The 19,526-nt window shown below is 37.7% G+C and overlaps 3 protein-coding genes across 4 annotated transcripts; 2 read left to right on the forward strand and 1 right to left on the reverse strand.

Moving 5' to 3' along the window:
- The first annotated feature begins 737 nt into the window (after positions 1-737).
- snrpf (small nuclear ribonucleoprotein polypeptide F) lies at positions 738-2,919 on the forward strand. Its single transcript, XM_084038640.1, has 4 exons — positions 738-894; positions 1,674-1,799; positions 2,352-2,416; positions 2,623-2,919. Exons 1-4 carry the CDS (start codon positions 892-894, stop codon positions 2,687-2,689), a joined length of 261 nt encoding a protein of 86 aa, XP_083894766.1. The 5' UTR covers positions 738-891; the 3' UTR covers positions 2,690-2,919.
- A 151-nt stretch (positions 2,920-3,070) lies between these two features.
- amdhd1 (amidohydrolase domain containing 1) lies at positions 3,071-8,400 on the forward strand. Its single transcript, XM_084038637.1, has 9 exons — positions 3,071-3,271; positions 3,984-4,090; positions 4,188-4,252; positions 4,350-4,627; positions 4,709-4,934; positions 5,515-5,639; positions 6,058-6,151; positions 6,240-6,400; positions 7,515-8,400. Exons 1-9 carry the CDS (start codon positions 3,135-3,137, stop codon positions 7,618-7,620), a joined length of 1,299 nt encoding a protein of 432 aa, XP_083894763.1. The 5' UTR covers positions 3,071-3,134; the 3' UTR covers positions 7,621-8,400.
- Positions 8,401-13,212: 4,812 nt separating this feature from the next.
- Positions 13,213-19,053, reverse strand: LOC311032078 (tetraspanin-9). Of its 2 annotated transcripts, none has more exons than XM_084038690.1 (9): positions 18,849-19,053; positions 17,429-17,470; positions 16,573-16,668; positions 16,246-16,437; positions 15,836-15,910; positions 15,469-15,570; positions 14,844-14,975; positions 14,479-14,562; positions 13,213-13,629 (listed from the first exon to the last, which is right to left on the reverse strand). In XM_084038690.1, the coding sequence occupies exons 3-9, from the start codon at positions 16,633-16,635 to the stop codon at positions 13,558-13,560; spliced, it is 720 nt and encodes a 239-aa protein (XP_083894816.1). In that variant the 5' UTR covers positions 16,636-16,668; positions 17,429-17,470; positions 18,849-19,053; the 3' UTR covers positions 13,213-13,557. The 2 variants fall into 2 exon arrangements, with proteins under 2 accessions (XP_083894816.1, XP_083894815.1); XM_084038689.1 differs by having other exon boundaries at positions 16,573-16,652; positions 18,849-19,052.
- Positions 19,054-19,526: the final 473 nt, after the last annotated feature.

The raw sequence follows: 19,526 nt of genomic DNA on the forward strand, positions 1-19,526 counted from the left end.
TATGACAGTCATTTCACTTTTTGCTCACAAATGGGTCAAAGTTTATAATTCCTGAGGGGAGAAGAGTAACCCTTTGGCAATGTGGGTGCATGTTGAAGTGAAATAATCTATAAAGGAGGTGCTGCACATAGTTCAACTCAGGGCAGATAGAGAGATTGATTGATGTTGGATTTACTTCAGAAGAAAAAATGACTTTATTAGCTTTGGACTCAACCTTAAAGTAATCATAATAAATGAAAAAATGTTCTATTAACCAGGGGGCATAAGAACACTTATTAAATGAATACACTCATTGTTCACTTCAAACTCAGTTCTGGCGATAGTTCTGTTATAACAGCTAGACCTTTTGAAACTTGACTTTGACACTTTTGACTATTTTTATTTCCTTTTAATAATGTTGAGGTTTGTTCTGTTGGTTGAACATAAAAAACATCGTGAAGGTGTCACTTTGTGCTCTGGGTTATTGGGATGGCATTTTAGCATATTAACAAACAAAATACTCAAAGGATTAGATAAGGGTAAGAAAATGAAAATAATTAATATTTGCAGTTAGTAAAAAGCTGCTTGCAATGAGTACTTTTTCTTTTAATAATTTTATTTTCTTTAAACATGCATTATTTAAGAATTTAGATGTTGGACATTTACTTTGAATGCAGTATTTTTAAGCAAAACTATTTTTTTTTAACTGGGATGTAACGTGATTTACCTTGCAGTGTAATTGTCTCACCGCTAGGTGGCAGTGTGAAAAAACGTGAAGACTCCTCAGAGGTCAAAGGGTTCTACTTCCTGTTCGGCGGCAAAGCGTGTGTCCTGCTCTGCGGAGAACAAACGTTTCTGTGACGGAAAGATATCAAGTTAATTCTTTTCCAGACAGCAGCGACTAAAACAGAAATGGTGAGAACATCTTCCTATTGTTAACCGTCAACTCCTTAGATGTTTTGTGGGATATCTTTCGCTATCAACGCGCAATGATACTAGCCTATTTGCTAGTTAGCATTAGCTGCGTTAGCTTCTCCTTTTAGTTCTATGGAATGAATGAATCCCTCAATTTCACGCACACAGGCAGAGTAACATGTGATATGTATTTGCTTAACTAGTAATTTTGTAGACGTGGGTGTTTATTGCGCGTCACAGGCTCATTTACAAGTGGAATAAGTCGGTGTTTTGTTTGAGGTTGGCCGGATATCAGTGGAGATAAAGTCGCACCAGACTCCATTATACATCGTTAGTTTATCAAGTATATTTGGGCTGTCCGGCTGTAACCATAGCCAGCTGCATTAACTTGCTGTTTGCTGAAAACTGTTCACACTATGAGAAAACATGTGTAGAATGTCTCATAAAGCATTTATGTTGAGGTTACTTGTAATTGCAGGCTGTAGCGGAGTTTCAGTCTGAAATGCATTAAATCACAATACACAACAGCAAACACATCCTCTCCTTCAGCGTTGTTTTATGTTCAAAACGTGTTTGCAATAACAAACTAAAAAATTTTAATGTTTTTTTTATTAAATTTGTCATGAGCCAAATCCAATGAGATTATTATTATTAGATATTGTGACAGTAAGAAATACCCTGGATATTGTTGGTGAATCACAATATTTTAGTCTTAACGTAGCCAAAGGGTGAGTTAGTGAAGTGTATAATAACCTACCTGCGTCTTATTTTCTGTCCAGAGTTTACCGCTGAACCCAAAGCCATTCCTCAACGGCCTGACGGGCAAACCAGTGATGGTGAAACTGAAGTGGGGTATGGAGTATAAGGGGTACCTGGTGTCTGTGGACGGTTACATGAATATGCAGGTGAGAACAATTAATTGTACCTACGCCGTGTTCCAATACACATATTCATCAAAACCATGATGTTGTTGTTACCCTAATGTTTTTTTATCATACAATACATGGACACAACCATGGCAATTTTTGTAATGTACATGTTAATATTTAAGTGCAATTTTGTTTAGTCCACTTTATATATCCTATTGTATTTTTCATTTGATTTATTGTGTGTGTGTGTGTGTGTGTGTGTGTGTGTGTGTGTGTGTGTGTGTGTGTGTGCGTGTGTGCGCGCGCGCGCGCGCGCGCACAGTGCTTTTCAAGTAAATGATAACAAAATGTAGTCGGAAAGAGTCCTCCCTTTTTACAACAACATACAATTTATAATATGAATAAATAAACTACAACTGTTTGTGGACCTGTACACTCAGACCACAATAGTAAGATATTTCAACATACATTATCACACACTGTTATGGACTGTGACAGTATAAAGCGACTATTATATGTTCTTTGTCGTTGATGGCATCTGCTATTCTGCATTAAAAATTGTGCAAACGTTTGATGTTTTCCTGACAGTTGGCAAACACAGAAGAGTATGTGGATGGAGCATTGGCGGGACATCTTGGAGAAGTCCTTATCAGGTATGTTGGAAACCTAAAACTTATTTTCATCTTTATTCCATAACTAGTTCAGTTATAGCCTCTTTATTAACTACTTAATCTGTATCTATACTGCTATTCAACAAGGTTATTTAAATTAAAATGGGGTCTAAGGGGAAATTAGTCTAAATAGTAGTACAATGAGATTAGCTGCACCGTGTGCTAACAGATGTGTTTCATACCCACAGGTGCAATAATGTATTGTACATCAGAGGTGTAGAAGAAGAGGAGGAAGATGGAGAAATGAGAGAGTGATGATGGTGAAGAGGACTCGGCCCTGTAGTGTGATCGTACCTTGTAGTTGAGTTGATGTGTGTTTGTGGTTTCACCATGTGAAACAAATGAACGCTTGGGGTTAAGGTTATTTTTCAAGCATTTTTGAAAATGATTTTCTTTTTTTCTTTTTTTACTGTATGTGAGGCCAATTTTATGTTGTGACTTTGTGATACAGACACAATAAAATGATTATTGTACCCTTTCTTAAACCTGATTGTTGTGGTTTTTGCATGTGATATCTAAAAAAACTAAGTGTCTGTAAATTCCTCTGTCATCGTCACTGGTTAACTGGTATTCTGGGATGTCTGGCAGAAGTCCCGCCTCTCTCTCTGCACTTTAAACTCCTGGACAAATATTTGCCTGTTCCCAAACCATTTTAAAGCCGGTGACTCTGCAGTTAAGTCTCTGCGTTGGATGAATCAAAATGTCCAGTAATTACAGACTTCTGGTGAAGAATGCCAAGCAGGTGGTTCTGATCTGCAACAACGGCGAGAAATTCATCACCAAACATGGGATGCAAAGTCTTTGTGTGATTGATAATGGGAGTGTTGTGATCGGGAGGTAAGTTATCTAATGGGCTTACCATGTGACGAGCACCTTTTTGTAACAGTTTGTATGAGATTTTTTATTTGGAGAGGACGATGCATATTAATGAAGACTTGGTGCAAATACATCACTGTGGGTAAATATGCCCGATTAAGCTAGAAGCTCATTTTCATTTGCAGTACTCAAACATAGGCTGATGTAAAAAAAAAAAAAAAAAAGGGACATCACGTATAAAAACATGGTGATGAAATGTGACGAATAACATGAGTTCTCACCAGTGTAGTTGCCCTTCCTACCTGCATACTGACAGCATGTCAGCACAGAGCTGGCTATTTGCAGGTTGGGTGGATTTATCTTTCTAAAAGCTAAAGGGAATGTACAAATGTAAAGTAATGCTCATTGGCGCTGCCTACAGGCTGTAGTGTCTCATTACACAATGGAAAAGTTGCTGGGTACTTTTCTATTTATCACTTTTAAAATGTATTTAAACTTACAATAAATCATTTACCACTTGTGATTTCAAATTTAGACATTTACTCTATTTTTATACAAGCTAATTATATGACTTTCTATAAATAACTTACTACTAGTGGGGTAAAAAAAAAAGGGAAGTATAGTTGATCCTGACCTGAAGGTTTATCCTCTGTATGGAGACTCTGGCTCTACTTTAGTCTAATCTGCACATGAGATCTAAGCTGTGCTTTAAAGTGATGATTTATTTATCCAGTGACGGGATCATTAAAGCTGTGGGGCCTGCCGATGTCATCAGAGCTCAGTATTCAGAAGTGTCCTTTGATAAAGTGATCGATGCTACAGGAATGTGTGTCCTGCCTGGTGAGTATCTGGTTTTCATCAGCACAGTAGAGATTAGAATGTAAATTGTGTTATTGGAGTATCGGTGATCAGCATTTTAAGAAGCTTCTTGTTTCAGGGTTGGTTGATGCCCACACCCATCCAGTCTGGGCTGGTGACAGGGTGCATGAATTTGCAATGAAGGTAAATAATTATCTCAATATGTTTTGAATTTTCTTTAATCCTCATTTCCACAACTCAAACTAATGAAATGCATGTTCCTTCCATGCGTGTCTTGCAGCTGGCAGGTGCCACCTACATGGACGTGCACCGGGCCGGTGGAGGGATCCACTTCACCGTGGAGCACACTCGAGCCGCCAGCTCCTCGGAGCTGCTGGCCTCCCTCAGCAGCAGGCTGGCCCGGATGCAGCGGGCGGGTACCACCCTGGTGGAGTGTAAGAGCGGATACGGCCTGGAGCTGCACACCGAGCTCAAGATGCTGCAGGTGATCGAGGAGGCCAGACGCACCCTGCCCATCAACATCTCCTCAACCTACTGTGGAGCCCACGCAGTGCCCAAGTATGGACGTTCCTCAACATGAGCTCATTTCACATCACATCCTGAAAATTAATCTCTATCTCTTTTTTTTTTGGTATTCAGAGGGAAAACGGTTGCAGAAGCCACAGAGGACATCCTGCAGGTTCACCTGCCAAAGCTGAAGCAGCAGATGTCTGCTGGGCAGCTGAGGGTCGACAACATCGACGTGTTCTGTGAGCAGGGAGTGTTTGACCTCAGTTCTACTCGCTCCATCCTGCAGGCCGGCAAAGACATGGGCCTCAACATCAACTTCCATGGAGATGAGCTTCATCCCATGAACTCTGCTCAGGTATCACTTCCTCATAAAGCAATGTCTTCCTTATTTGGGCGCTTTGAGCGCAGAGGAACATGTTTTGTCTGGCCCATTTATCTCAGTGTAGGTCGACTACAGTCTAGAAACGCCCGTCAGAGCCTCTCAAACAATTTCAACAACAATGTATAAACTGTTGCTTAATGTGTATCTGTTGTTTGGTGGCCTAAAAATTGAACTTAGGCATTATAACATCAGCAAATTATGTCTACATTTACATTTAGGTCATTTAGCAGACCAAATTTACCCACAACATGTGCTTATTTTAATTATTTAAGAAATAATTATTAAATTTTTTGGGCAGCAAATTGTCCAAAATAATAATAAAAACTGTGACATTTTCAAATTGTTTTGTTAACTAATATTATTAACTAATTACTTTGTCAAAACTCAAATTACATTGAACTGACAATATAAACCCAAGCATTGCAACAGCTTTGCTGAAGTTATTAATTATTAAACGTTTTGATTAATTTTCTTGAGAAGAACTGAAGTTAATTGACTGTTTCAACGCTATACTTTAGGCAGAATAACAATGTTGTGTGTGTCTGTGTGTCAGCTCGGAGCAGAACTCGGAGCCTCAGCCATCAGTCACCTGGAGGAGGTCTCTGATGAAGGGATCGCTGCCATGGCAACAGCAGGCACCGCTGCCGTCCTTCTACCAACCACCGCTTACATCCTACGGTATTATAACACTGCTGAACTAGAACTACGTACAAAGTTGAGAAGGTTTAACTTGAGTATACATGTTTTATAACAGCTTTATTTTCTTTGCAAATACATTTGCATAAAAACAGCTGATTGAATCTGATGTTTTGTTAAATTAAACTACCCAACAGTAGGAAGAACTGAAAGTTGACAGGAAATGTCAAGTCATTTTTCGCAGAAAATTCATAAATCCAGTTTTCAAACGTGATGATTTGTTGCTTTTTCTTTTAATAATTTAAACACCACAGCAGTCATTTTTCATTTGATACTTTCAGTACATTTCTGATGGTACTTACTTTTGCTTAAGATTTTAAATGCAGGACTTCGTCCATCACTGTGTTACACACAAATACTAGTATGTGACTTTACTGATTGTATGTGTGTTTGTGTTCAGGCTGCCTCAGCCTCGGGCGAGAGACATGTTGGAAGCTGGAGTTATTGTCGCCCTCGGCAGCGACTTTAACCCCAACGCCTACTGCTGCTCCATGGTGAGTACTACAGGAGCGCTGCATGATGGTTAGGACTCATCCCTACTCTCTATCCATCTCTATCTGTCCTCTCTCTGCCCTTCCTCAGCCAGTCGTCATGCACCTGGCGTGCGTCAACATGAGGATGTCCATGCCCGAGGCTCTGGCTGCGGCCACCATCAACGCAGCCTACGCCCTCGGACGCTCCCACACCCACGGCTCGCTGGAGGTCAACAAACACGGAGACCTGCTGATCCTCAACACCTCACGGTACTCCACACACACACACACACACACACACACACACACACACACACACACACACACACACACACACACACACACACACACACACACACAGACAGAAAAGATTATCTTTCATGTGTTTCTGGGTCTATATTTTTATTATGAGATGATCGTAGTCACGTTTAGTGTTTAAATTAGTTACTATCTTCAAGGAAATGTAGATCAAGTCATGGTGATCATGATGAGGGTGATACAGTATTATTCCAAGTATATCAAGTACTGTGCTTAAATTACATTTTTGGATACTTGTATGGTACAGGGGAGTACCTGGGGAAGGGGAGGGGCGTGTCATCCTTTTATCTTGTATATATACACATATGTATATAAAACGTGATTATATATAATTATTTCTTATAAACTACTGTGAAACAGTAATTATACTTTGTGTCACCTCAAACAACTAAAACAGTCAAATGTATCACTAATAATCATGTTACTATAAGCAGTACATAAATAATTATCAAGGCTATTTTCATTCTAATATTTCTATACTTTCCTGAGTAGTATTAGTAGAGAATCTTAATACTTCTTCCACCATTGACAGGGTTGCATACATTTGATATGAATTAGTTCTTCCCATTTTATTAAGCAGTGATCACATACAAACAGGAGTTGTTGCATATTTAGGAGTGGGTCCACGGGGCCGCCTGGGGTTGGTGTGAGCTCCAGGCTGTAGTCACCAAGCCTAAGGAGAGCGATGACCTTCCACAGGATTTAAGCCAAATTTAACCTCAGTGCATATCAAATTTATATTATACACTGTTGCTCACACCAGAATTTAGGCTTGAATTTGATGCAGTTCACTAAATATCCAATAGAGGGCTTTAAAAGCCTCAAACTAAACTGAACCAGATGAATTGGATACAATAAATCAGGAGTGAGCAGATCTAGCTGAGCTGCTTCTATGAAAAAGAGCAGTATTTTTTTTGCATGCTAGTGTGTTTGTGTTGTGTTTAACTGTATTATTGTTTTGTAATACAGTAGGCCTACTGAGTCTTTTAAACTGCTTCCGTCTAGATGAGTATTGTGTGTTTATATGACATACTTGTGTGTAACACAGATGTGTGTTTTATTGCAGGTGGGAACATCTGATCTACCAGCTGGGAGGACATCAGGAGCTGATTCGCTACGTCGTCATCAAAGGAAAAGTCGTCGTTGATAATGACAAAACGATGGGCCTATAACCAGAAGAGAATGAGTGAGGGTGCTATCAATAACTGGTTACCTTGCCTTTCCCCTACTTGTGGTGTGCATGCTAAGCTAAGCTAACCAGCAGGTGGCTGCAGCTTATATTCAACACACTGGGAACCTTTGAGGAAGCCACACTGTCTTTCCGAAAATGTCAAACTGTTTCTTTATGTTACTATCAACCTAAGAATCTGTTGTAGTCACTGAGATGTCGTTGTGTGTGAGCTGCTGTCAAAAGAATGAATCAATCACTCGTGTCTACAACTCCTCTGGAAAACAATGACTTTAGATAAATGTCATGTTAACTAGAGATAAGGACGAGCCTCTCTATTCATCTCTCTGTTTCTGTAATGTAGAGCACGACGGCCCTTTAATGAGTTATCAGCAAACAGAGGAATTTCATTAAAACCTCAGAAACAGGTCAAATATTGCAATGAGCTGCTGCCGCATGCTTTTCTTCTAAAGGGATCCATACGTTAAATATTTGATCACAGACATAGCTTTTAACTACCCGAAAATATGTTCTCCTCTCGTCCTCTTGTGATTTGAAATAAAAGCCTGTAGTGACAAACGTTATAACCCGCTCAGTTTTTTACTATTAACAAAAGGTTATGTCTATATTTGGGATGACCATATTTAGGCTTCACAGTTCTCAGAGTTTGTAGAATGCTCCATAAGAAAGGTCTGTTGCAATTATTGCAATATCGCCTTTACTGTTGGAATCATTTCTATTCACTTGTTTTCATGCACAATTTCAATTTGTGCATAAAAACAACTGGCAAACACATGAAAGGAACTCAAATATGTCGATCCTGTTTTACTGTGTGCAGTGACGTAATGGCATTAGAATGGAGAATTGGCCCCACCAGCTAATTATCTTGGAGCTAGTAGTAGATGGAAATGCAGATTGATTTGCATGTTGTTTTCCTAATTTTCTGTGAACTCAGTTAAAATCTTCACTTAATTTAGATGAAAACCTGGTTCAAAAAGAAGGACGGGGAAAACAACGTGGTAAGAAATGTTTACACCTACTCCAGACATTACGACTACCACCGTTTTCTCTCATGAGAGACAAGATTATGAGAGTCTTTATTTATATTGGATGAATGTAAAAAAAACGTTGTTTAAAAGTGTAAAATGTTTTAAACAAAATTGAGTGATTTTTATGACATGACTTTTTGGAAAAATGTTGTGGCATGCTATACTAATGCTTTTTATGGCATGCAATACAAAGATGTTTCTGCCATGACATACGATACTAAGCCTTTTCTATTACTTTTTTGACAACCTATACTATACCTTTTTATTATACTTTTACTATATGCCTTTTGTTCACTTTTTCAACATACTATAGATTTTTTTATGACTTAGTAATTTTTTAACAACAATTCATGAATTTTGTCAACTGGCTTTTTTCGCAAATTTTTGACATGCTATACTATGACATTTAAAAAATATATATTTTATGGCTTTTTGTGACTGTTTTGGACTCCCTACACCCAGATTTCAGATTGCTTGACAAATGATACAAGGGATTTTTATGACTTTTTAATAATTTTTTACAACAATTTATGATTTTTTTCGTGAATTTTCGACATGCTAGCCTATACTATGACTTTTTGTTTGTTTAATTTCACTGGCTTTTTATGTTTTGGACTCTTTACACTTAGACATGGCTTGACAAACGATACGAACGATTTTCATGACTTTTTAATATTTAATATAATTTTTTATGAATTTATTTTGACTGACTTTTTTGTGAATTTTCGACATGCTATATTATGACTTTTTTTTCTTTAAAAAAATTTGACCATGGCTTTTTCTGCCTGTTTTGGACTTACTACACTCAGAGTTGTCGCGACAAGCGATATGAGCGATTTTTATGACTTTTTAATATTTTTTAATAATGTTTTATGAATTTATTTTGACCGACTTTTCCGAGAATTTACGACATGCAATAGCATGATTTTTTTTTTTTTTTTTTTTTTTTTGGTCATGGCTTTTCATGCCTGTTTTGGACTCGCTACACTCAGATTTGGCGTGACAAGCGATACAAGCGATTTTTATGACTTTTCAATATTTTTTAATTTTTCTTTATGAATTTAGTTTGACTGACTTTTTCGTGACATTGCTATTGTATGCCTTTTTTTTTTTATTTCACAATGGCTTTTTTTTGCCTGTTTTGGACTCACAACACTCAAACTTGGCTTGAACAAATCGTGTTAAAAATGACATGACATTTTTACGGCATTTAACTTTGTTTTATGATTTTAGGTGTGGCTCTCCCAACAACTCTACACCAACGCCCACATCTAATCAGACCTTTCCATTGGACACTGGAGATGACAGACTTCAGTAGGAATCCCCTCTCTTCTCTGGGAGCCTTCAGATTTTGGGATCCACTGTTTTCGAGGAGCTGTAAGTGGATTCTCAACATAGACAACGTAAGAAAAAGGAAAAAGCCCAGCAGAGGATGTACATCCTGCCGTAGGTCAGGAAAGTCAACTTGCTTCAGGAGCTGCTGATACAAGTTTACAATCCAATCTGCTCTCTGCACATCCATCACTGTCTGGTTTGGATCAAACCACAACGGAGAATCAGGATGGCAGAGACAATCGTGCCTGCCCACCTCCAGAGTCAGGAAATGAAACGATTCACAACCTGCTTGAACTTTTCCCCTCTGGGAGGCGTTACAGAACACTGGAGTCAAAAAACAGACACAAGAACTCATACTACAGGACTACTGTGAACAATTCAATATATCATACATTTATGCACATTTTAAAATGTACGTAATCATCAACTGCATACCCATTCAGTATTTATTTCTTTGCACTATTTGCAACTTACAGAACCTTTGGATTTTAAATATATTTTTCACTATTTGTCAGTCTTTTCTATTTTTTAACTTATCTGTCAAAATTTGCTGTCCTTGTTCCAAGCTGTTATTGCTATTTTTGTACAATGACAGACAAAATAAAGAGTCAATTTCTTGTATGTACATGCATACCTGGCAAATAAAGCCTGTTCTGATTTTTTGTGTCAGATATATTTTTATACCTTTTATTATAGTATAATATAAAATGACTTTTTGAGTCATTAAACGATATTCAACAATTTATGTATTTTGTTGACTTTCTTAACTTTTCAACATGCTCTACTATGACTTTTTTTTCGAAAAAAATGTGACTTAATAATTTTTTAATAATTTATTTTGACCAACTTTTTCGTGAATTTTCGACATGCTATTATAGTATGACTTTTTTGGGGAAAAATTTGACCATGGCTTTTTATGCCTGTTTTGGACTCACTACACTCAGATTTGGTGCGACAATCGATATGAGCAATTTTATGACTTTTAAAAAAAATATATATATTTTTTTATGAATTCATTTTGACTGACTTTTTCGTGAATTTTCGACATGCTATAGTATGACTTTTTTTGGGGGGAAAATTTGACCATGGAGTTTTATGCCTGTTTTGGATTCACTACACTCAGATTTGGCGTGACAAGCGATATGAGCGATTTTTATGACTTTTTTATGAATTTATTTTGACTTACTTTTTCGTGAATTTTCGACATGCTTTTTATAACAATAATAATATTTTTTTATTAATTCATTTTGACTGACTTTTTCGTGAATTTTCGACATGCTATAGTATGACTTTTTATTTTTTGAAACATTTTGACCATGGCTTTTTATGTCTGTTTTGGACTCACTACACTCAGATTTGGTGCGACAAGCGATATGAGCGATTTTAATGACTTTTTAACATTTGTTTAATATTTTTTTATGAATTCATTTTGACTGACTTTTTCGTGAATTTTTCGACATGCTATAGTATGACTTTTTTGGGGGGGGAAAACTTTGACCATGGCTTTTAATGCCTGTTTTGGACTCACTACACTCAGATTTGGCACGACAAGCAATATGAGCGATTTTTATGACTTTTTAATATTTTTTATGAATTTATTTTGACTGACTTTTCCGTGAATTTTTCGACATGCTATAGTATGACTTTTTTTTTTGACAAATTTGACCATGGCTTTTTATGCCTGTTTTGGACTCACTACACTCAGATTTGGCGCAACAAGCGATATGAGCGATTTTTATGACTTTTTAATATTTTTTATGAATTTATTTTGACTGACTCTTTTCGTGAATTTTGACATGCTATAGTATGACTTTTTTTTGTTGACAAATTTGACCATGGCTTTTTATGCCTGTTTTGGACTCACTACACTCAGATTTGGCGCGACAAGCGATATGAGCGATTTTAATGACTTCTTCACATTTTTAAATATTTTTTTATGAATTTATGTTGACTGACTTTTCCGTGAATTTCGACATGCTATAGTATGACTTTTTCATTTTTTTGAAAAATTGAACCATGGCTTTTTATACACGTTTTGGACTCACTACACTCAGAAATTGCTTGACATATGATACGAGGGACTTTCATGAGTTTTAATTTTTTTGTTGTTGTAACAATTCATTTCAGTAAAGATTGCAGGAGCAAAAGAACACAAGTCTTAAAATAGACCATTATCAGCATGCCTGCAACAAAATTGAGTGATTTTAATGACTTTTTAACATTTTTTAAAATATTTTTTTATGAATTTATGTTGACTGACTTTTTTGTGAATTTTCGACATGCTATAAATGTGACTTTTTTTAGGGGGAAATTTGACCATGGCTTTTTATGCCTGTTTTGAAATCACTACACTCAGATTTGGCGCGACAAGCGATATGAGCGATTTTTATGACTTTTTAATATTTTTTATGAATTTATTTTGACTGACTTTTGGGAATTTTCGACACGTATGAATTTTATTTTTTTGAAAAATTTGACCATGGCTTTTTATGCCTGTTTTGGAGTCACTACACTCAAATTTGGCGCGACAAGCGATATGAGCGATTTTAATGACTTTTTAACATTTTTTAAATATTTTTTTATGAATTCATTTTGACTGACTTTTTCATGAATTTTCAACATGCTATAGTATGACTTTTTTTTTTTTTTTTTTTTTAATTTGACCATGGCTTTTTATGCTTGTTTTGGACTCACTACACTCAGATTTGGCGCAACACGTGATATGAGCGATTTTAATGACTTACCATTTTTTAAATATTTTTTATGAATTTATGTTGACTGACTTTTTCGTGAATTTTCGACATGCTATAGTATGACTTTTCTTTGGGGAAAAATTTGACCATGGCTTTTTATGTCTGTTTTGGACTCACTACACTCAGATTTGGTGCGACAAGCGATATGAGCGATTTTAATGACTTCTTCACATTTTTTTAAATATTTCTTTAGGAATTTATGTTGACTGACTTTTTCGTGAATTTCGACATGCTATAGTATGACTTTTTCATTTTTTTGAAAAATTGAACCATGGCTTTTTATACACGTTTTGGACTCACTACACTCAGAAATTACTTGACATATGATACGAGGGACTTTCATGAGTTTTAATTTTTTTGTTGTTGTAACAATTCATTTCAGTAAAGATTGCAGGAGCAAAAGAACACAAGTCTTAAAATAGACCATTATCAGCATGCCTGCAACAAAACATGATCACATTTGTGAAGAGTGCTTTTATTGAACTTGTTAGTACACAATGTGTGTTTTCCATACTTATATACAGTATATATTCATCCACAGGCATGGCTTTCCATGACCAAAAAAATAAAACTCACTCTTCCCCTTGTCAGTCTTTTGACATGGTTCTGACCATCAAATATTTCACATAACATGCATCAGAGTGAGTTTCAAAAGCTAACTAAAAGCACCTAGTAAAATAGATGAGATAAAATGCTGTAGTGGCACATATGTTAACTGTCTTATGTTGACTATAAACCAAAGGTGATACATTTTATGAAATCAATATTAACAATGTGAAAAGATAAATAGCTGTGTTAATCCCCTCAGGCTTCATACTTCTTCCCCGCTCGGTGGATCTGTTGGTAAAGAGTCATTGAGAAAGCCATACCAAGGAGCTGGGAAAACAGAGCAGAACAAATTGTGTTAAAAATGACATACACAATTTTTACGGCATGTAACTGTTTTATGACTTTAGGTGTGGCTGGGGAAACTTTTCAACATGCTATACTATGACTTTTTTCCGAAAAAAATTTGACCATGGCTTTATATGACTGTTTTGGACTCACTACACTCAGACTATGCTTGACATACAACACAAGGGATTTTTATGAATTTCTAATATTTTTTTTTACAATTTATAATTTTTTATCGACTGACTTTTTCGTGAATTTGCGACATGCTATACTATGACTTTTTGGTTGCCTTGGAAAAATGTGTCGCTTTTTACGACTGTTTTGGACTCACTACAGTCTCAGTGCCTTTTCAATAATTTATACACCAATTTATGATATTTTCGTGAATTTTCTACATGCTATACTATGACTTTGTTAGACATTTTTTTCCCAACATACTATACTATGCCTCTCTATCGATATTTTTTAAGCTTACTATACTATGTTTTTTTACATACTATACTATGACCTGTTTTGAAACTGTTTATACTATGACTTGTTTCAACATACTATAGTATGGCTTTTCATGATGTTGTTTTGACAGGTTTGCAACATTTCTTGACCTTCAATACTAACAACCATGACTCTTTTAGACAGTTTTATAGCATAGCATACTGGAGGTAGTTTGGCATATTTGATTAAGTTGGTGGACTCATTTCGGGGTTGTGTTCCCATGGTTGAATGGATCTATTTTAAGTTGGATACAACCATCTAAAAGCTAAATGAAGGTTACGTTAAAAATAAATAAACGTGTGTGCTGTTTGGATACGTGCTTGGTGAAGAGCTGCTTACCTGTATGACCAAGACACACATGGCGATAGTTCCCAGAAGGTGTTTGTTGTCATCCAGCCACTCCTCTACCTTCTCATAGCAACCCTGAAACACACAGCAACAGGAATTAAGGAAAACAAGTACTGCACATCAGATATCCAGTCTAAAGTAACAACTCTTGCTTTGGTTGTTTGAATGTAAAAGGTATACAGACAACAAACATATTTTGCTTAGCTAAGCTAATCACTGCTGGCAGTATTTTCCTATACAGCATACAAACATGAAAGTTGCAACAGTGTTACCCATTCAGAGTTAACAGGACTTGTCACAAAGTACAACTTTAATAGCAAGTTTAAAACTTTGTAACCACACATAAACACACTGACCCGTGTCCAGAAGGTATTGGAGGCGTTGCGTCCACAGCCGGGGTAAACCTGCTGGCAGCAGCGGTCAGGAACCACGCTGTCATGCAGGGCAGTGTACCAGTCATTGTGGTTGATCACACCACAACATTTCCACTGGTGCAGAGGCAGGAGAGAAGGAAGCAGTCAGGTTATTGCATAGATACATTCATTTAAAAGACAGAATAAGTAGGATTTTCCTAAAAGACAACGTATAGACTCATTGTTCACTTATGTCGTGTTCAGGATGTTTCTTGGTGTCAAACTCTAAAAACTACCAGGTTCCAGATCTTAAACATGCATGCATCCAAGAGGAAGCTACAAAAAAAGTCGACACAGCACAGAAAAAATGCAAATATAGTGAGGAGAAACGTCCATCTCGTTCCAGAACACGAGTGAGTTTGGGGTTGGCTTTCACCAGCTGGTAGCAACATCACCACGGTCCGGGACTCTGCACATCTGGTATCACTGAGCCAACGTTGGATGTTATGTTTACCTACTCATTCTGCCTTTAACATGAAGCTGATGTTACAAAGTGCATTACATAACTAAAGCAACAGCAAGAAAAACACAATATACAACAGATTTGAGGAATTTATTGTTTATATACCTCTCCCTGTATGGTGTTCCATGCATCCCTCAGGCCGGCGTTGTTTTCTGTATTGTACAGCACCAGCCCTTCTTTCAGGTCCCGTCTAGCGTTTTCGCTCACCTGGGCAAAGATGAAGAGATGGATTAGGGATGCAACGATACAGGTACCAGCTATCGGGTTCAATACTACGTTCACGTAGTCGTACACGGAAAACTACTCCGATATAACTGCAACAGATACAACTACGGCAACGTGACGTTAACCTCTCATCAGTTGAGCCCAATAAGCTGCAACAACAACCTGATGGGCAACGGTACATATGGTCACACTCGCCTACAGCAGGAGAGGGTCAATAATAAATATGAGTGTTATTTTACAGTCTTACCTTGTCGGTGTAGACGAAGAAGAGGATGAGGAGGATGAGTTCGGCCAAGAGGATGATCAACAGAACGATGAAAAACTAAAGAAAAAGAAAAGTGCCAGATGGAAGGCTTCAATGAGCAGAAACATGAAAGAAGACTAATGTTGCATTTATCAATGAAAAAAAAGTAAATATCACCTTCCTACTTAAAAATACACATTTCAGCTTTTAAGTGTACATTTTGAAACATTGGTGGTGCATCCTGACTTTTCACATATTACTGTAGGAAAGTTTAAAAGTACAAGAAGATAACATAAATTCTTCCAAGTTGCACAAATATGTAAAATTCCAACACAACCTGAACACAACATTGCTAAAGAATACACTCATACAACACCACTAGTGATGCATGCTGGGTACTGTAGTATACTCACGCTCAGCAGCAGGCACTTATTCTCCTTGATGGCACCCAGGCAACCCAGGAAACCCGTCACCATGACAACGGTGCCCAGGGTGATGATGAGGTTGGCGGCGGAGAGCGAAGGGAAGGAGGGCGACAGGGTGGCGAAGCTGCCCTGAGACACCGACAGCCACACGCCCACACCCAACAGGCCACACCCACCCAGCTGAAAAAGAAACACACAGGAAACTCAGGAACTTCCTGTTGATTCCACGATATTAAAACACTTTGGCCGGTATGCTGATCTTACTACTGATTGATGGGAACCGTTTCTGACACTGTGTGTGTGTGGAATAGTTACCCAGAAGAGCAGGTTGAAGAGGAAGAGCATGTATTTAACGCAGCAGATGCAACCGCGAGCCATGACTGAATGGACAGGCACTGCAAGGAACGGTTTCTTTGTTAAACACATGAAAAGACAAAATTCAGCTTTAAATGAAAGACTTACTGAATGATAACGTCTGTTACACCAGCAGGACATTTAAAGCACATTCAAATATATTGTGGTTGTGTGTAGGTCAGTCAAACTTCAGCATCGAAATTAAAGCAAGAACTTAGGACAAATATGAACTTTTGTATAGTGAGTAACCTTTTCTATTTATTATTATTATTGAATTTTGCTATTGTTTCCCCTCCCTTTTCTCTGTTATGCACCAAAATCCTGAGAAAATGTCTCCTTTTCCATGTGAAAACCTACTTGGCATTACTTCTGAGGGGATACGGACCTGCATTTATATGTGCAAGTGTCCTTAATTTCACTACATGCACTCGTACAGTCAGTATTTAACCAATAAACCGTAATAAAAAACCCTAATTTACAAACATTAATTTTAATTTTAAAAAAGTAATAAAAAAAGGTCAAGGACATATGATAAAATGTCTTAGTATTGGATAAAACATTTTTAAAAGGTTATAAATGTCTTGAGGGCCATAAAATGTCATGAAAAAGTCATGGTTCAAAGGCCACCAAAGGAAAATGTGTACTTATACAAATATTTTTGCAACTAATGATCGCCATGATCACAGACCACAGAGCTCAGCACAGTTCACTAACCTCCAACTTGAATCACATGACATCACACTGTGTGTCAACATTTGGTTCTCCCTGTGGAGTCGTGCTGAGACACACAAACACAACCAGGAGGAGACAAACTCACCACTTCAACTAGCAGGAGAACGGACGAGCTCTAGTGGAGGACCTGCAACACACAAGTGTACACAGTTACACGGGTCAGAAAGTATTCTTTAAATAGAAATTTCATTTAGATGGATATGAGATCGCTCCACCACCAAAACAGGAAATGCTCACAGATATGCTAAAAAAAATACTTGAAATTTTGGAGCTGAAGTTTCGTCAATAATGCTGGTAATCTCAGAAGTATTAATATGCTGATTATTTTCTGGATCAGTTCTTTGGTTTATGAAAAGTAAGTAAACAAGTTCTCCTGGAGGAGATTCCTGCACCGACCACATGAAACCTGGAACTGTAAGAGTATTAAACACTGCTGCACAGTGAATGTTGAAGGCTCAATACTAAATTATTATCAAAGAGCTTCTTGTTATTCATTTCTTAACTCATCAAGAGTGAAAATATTGTTTTACTGCTGAAGTAAAAAACATAAATTAGCCTAACAAAAACACGCATTTTAACATTGATCTCCATGTAAATTATGGCAAATTTCAAACCTGTGTCTTTCTTTCTTTTATAATTCTTATTAGTATTTTAGATTTTATTTTAGACCAACGCTGGTCCCCTTATAGTTAGTTCATTTTTATTTATGTCACGGCAAACACCCAGCCCATTCCACGTGAGATAACAAGCTTTTGCTTTTATGCCCAAGTTCTTACATGCTCCTGAATAACATGTTTACGTGGAGGAATACCAAATAAACACATTAAATAACGGCTGGTGATGAACAGTGTCAATGTCAGATTTAATAAAATAAACCCATATAGATGTATACTGCTATTAACATAATGCAGAGTGTATGTGTGTGTGCCAATAACAAAACATAACAGCACAGAAATGTCTGATATTTACTGTATGTTGCAGATAATGTAGTTATCAAGCACTAGTGCACTAAGAAGTCCCGATTCCTTCAATGCACATTCACAATCACAAAGGTTTGTTTACGTTGAAAAACATGTGCATCGTAGATGTAATCAGTTGTAGGATTAATCGATTAATCGTCCGCAAACAGAAAATGAGCACACCGTTTAGATCGCACGTGAATGGTTCTGTTTACATTACGTTACGTTACATCGGCTCGGTGAAATAACGGACACGTTTACCGTTTTAATTGTTATTATTAGTCAAGAGTGCCATCTTCTTTCTCCGCGGTCACGTGACGTCACCGGACCCAACTTCAGTCTGCGTTTTTTCTTTAACAAAAGTTTCCGTTAAATACGCGCAGATTAAACAGCGCGATGTGGCGGGTTTCCGCTCCCGCGACATAAAACGCGTCGATGTTCCTCCCGGGAACGTAAAGCTCTCCGCGGAGGGTCGGGCCGTGATTGTTTTCGTGTTCACGCGACGGCGGGGAGAGAAAAGAGGGACAGTGGAGCGAGGCTTCCTACCGTGGAGCGAGCTTTCCTAACGGGGCTATGAACGCATCTCCCCGCGGACGTCTCGAGATTCAGCCGCTGAAAGAAAGTTTCACATGCCGGCTTAACTTCTGCTGCTTCGCCCTCACAGCATCGCGGGGTGATAAACACGTCGATCCGGCGGCTGAACACGGCTGTGAAGTCGGCTTTGAAGTTCGTCGATGGCTGAGGAGGAGGAGGAGGAGGAGGAGGGTCAGGTCTTTGGAGGGGTGGAGCTCGCGGGGGACGGACCCGGGCCTGGAGGCGGGTCTGTCGGGGCTGGAGAGATGGACCAGCCGGGAACACTCTGGCTTGGTTACAACTATGACACATATTTGTGATTCTGGCTGAATCACACAAATAACCAAGGAAGACCATTTCCTCCACAGCCAGAAAAAAGAGAAACGTTCTCAAAATATTTACTGCAGTATTAATTATATCAAAATTATTTGAGGTTTCTCATTAATGATATATATCTGTCACAACGGCCATGTTTCTGGTTTTACTGACATACTTTTACATAGCCTAAGTAAAATGTGCAGGACTTTAACTTATAATTGAGTAGGCTATGTTTACTTCGTAGTAATGGTATTTTTACTTTAGTGAAGGATGTCCAATTCCCATAGACTTCCATTCTGAAGACACGGTTGAATTAAGGACCAGGCAGAGTGG

The sequence above is a fragment of the Eutrigla gurnardus genome (genome assembly GCF_963514095.1).
Source record: "Eutrigla gurnardus genome assembly, chromosome: 21".
Classification (NCBI taxonomy): Eukaryota; Metazoa; Chordata; class Actinopteri; order Perciformes; family Triglidae; genus Eutrigla; species Eutrigla gurnardus.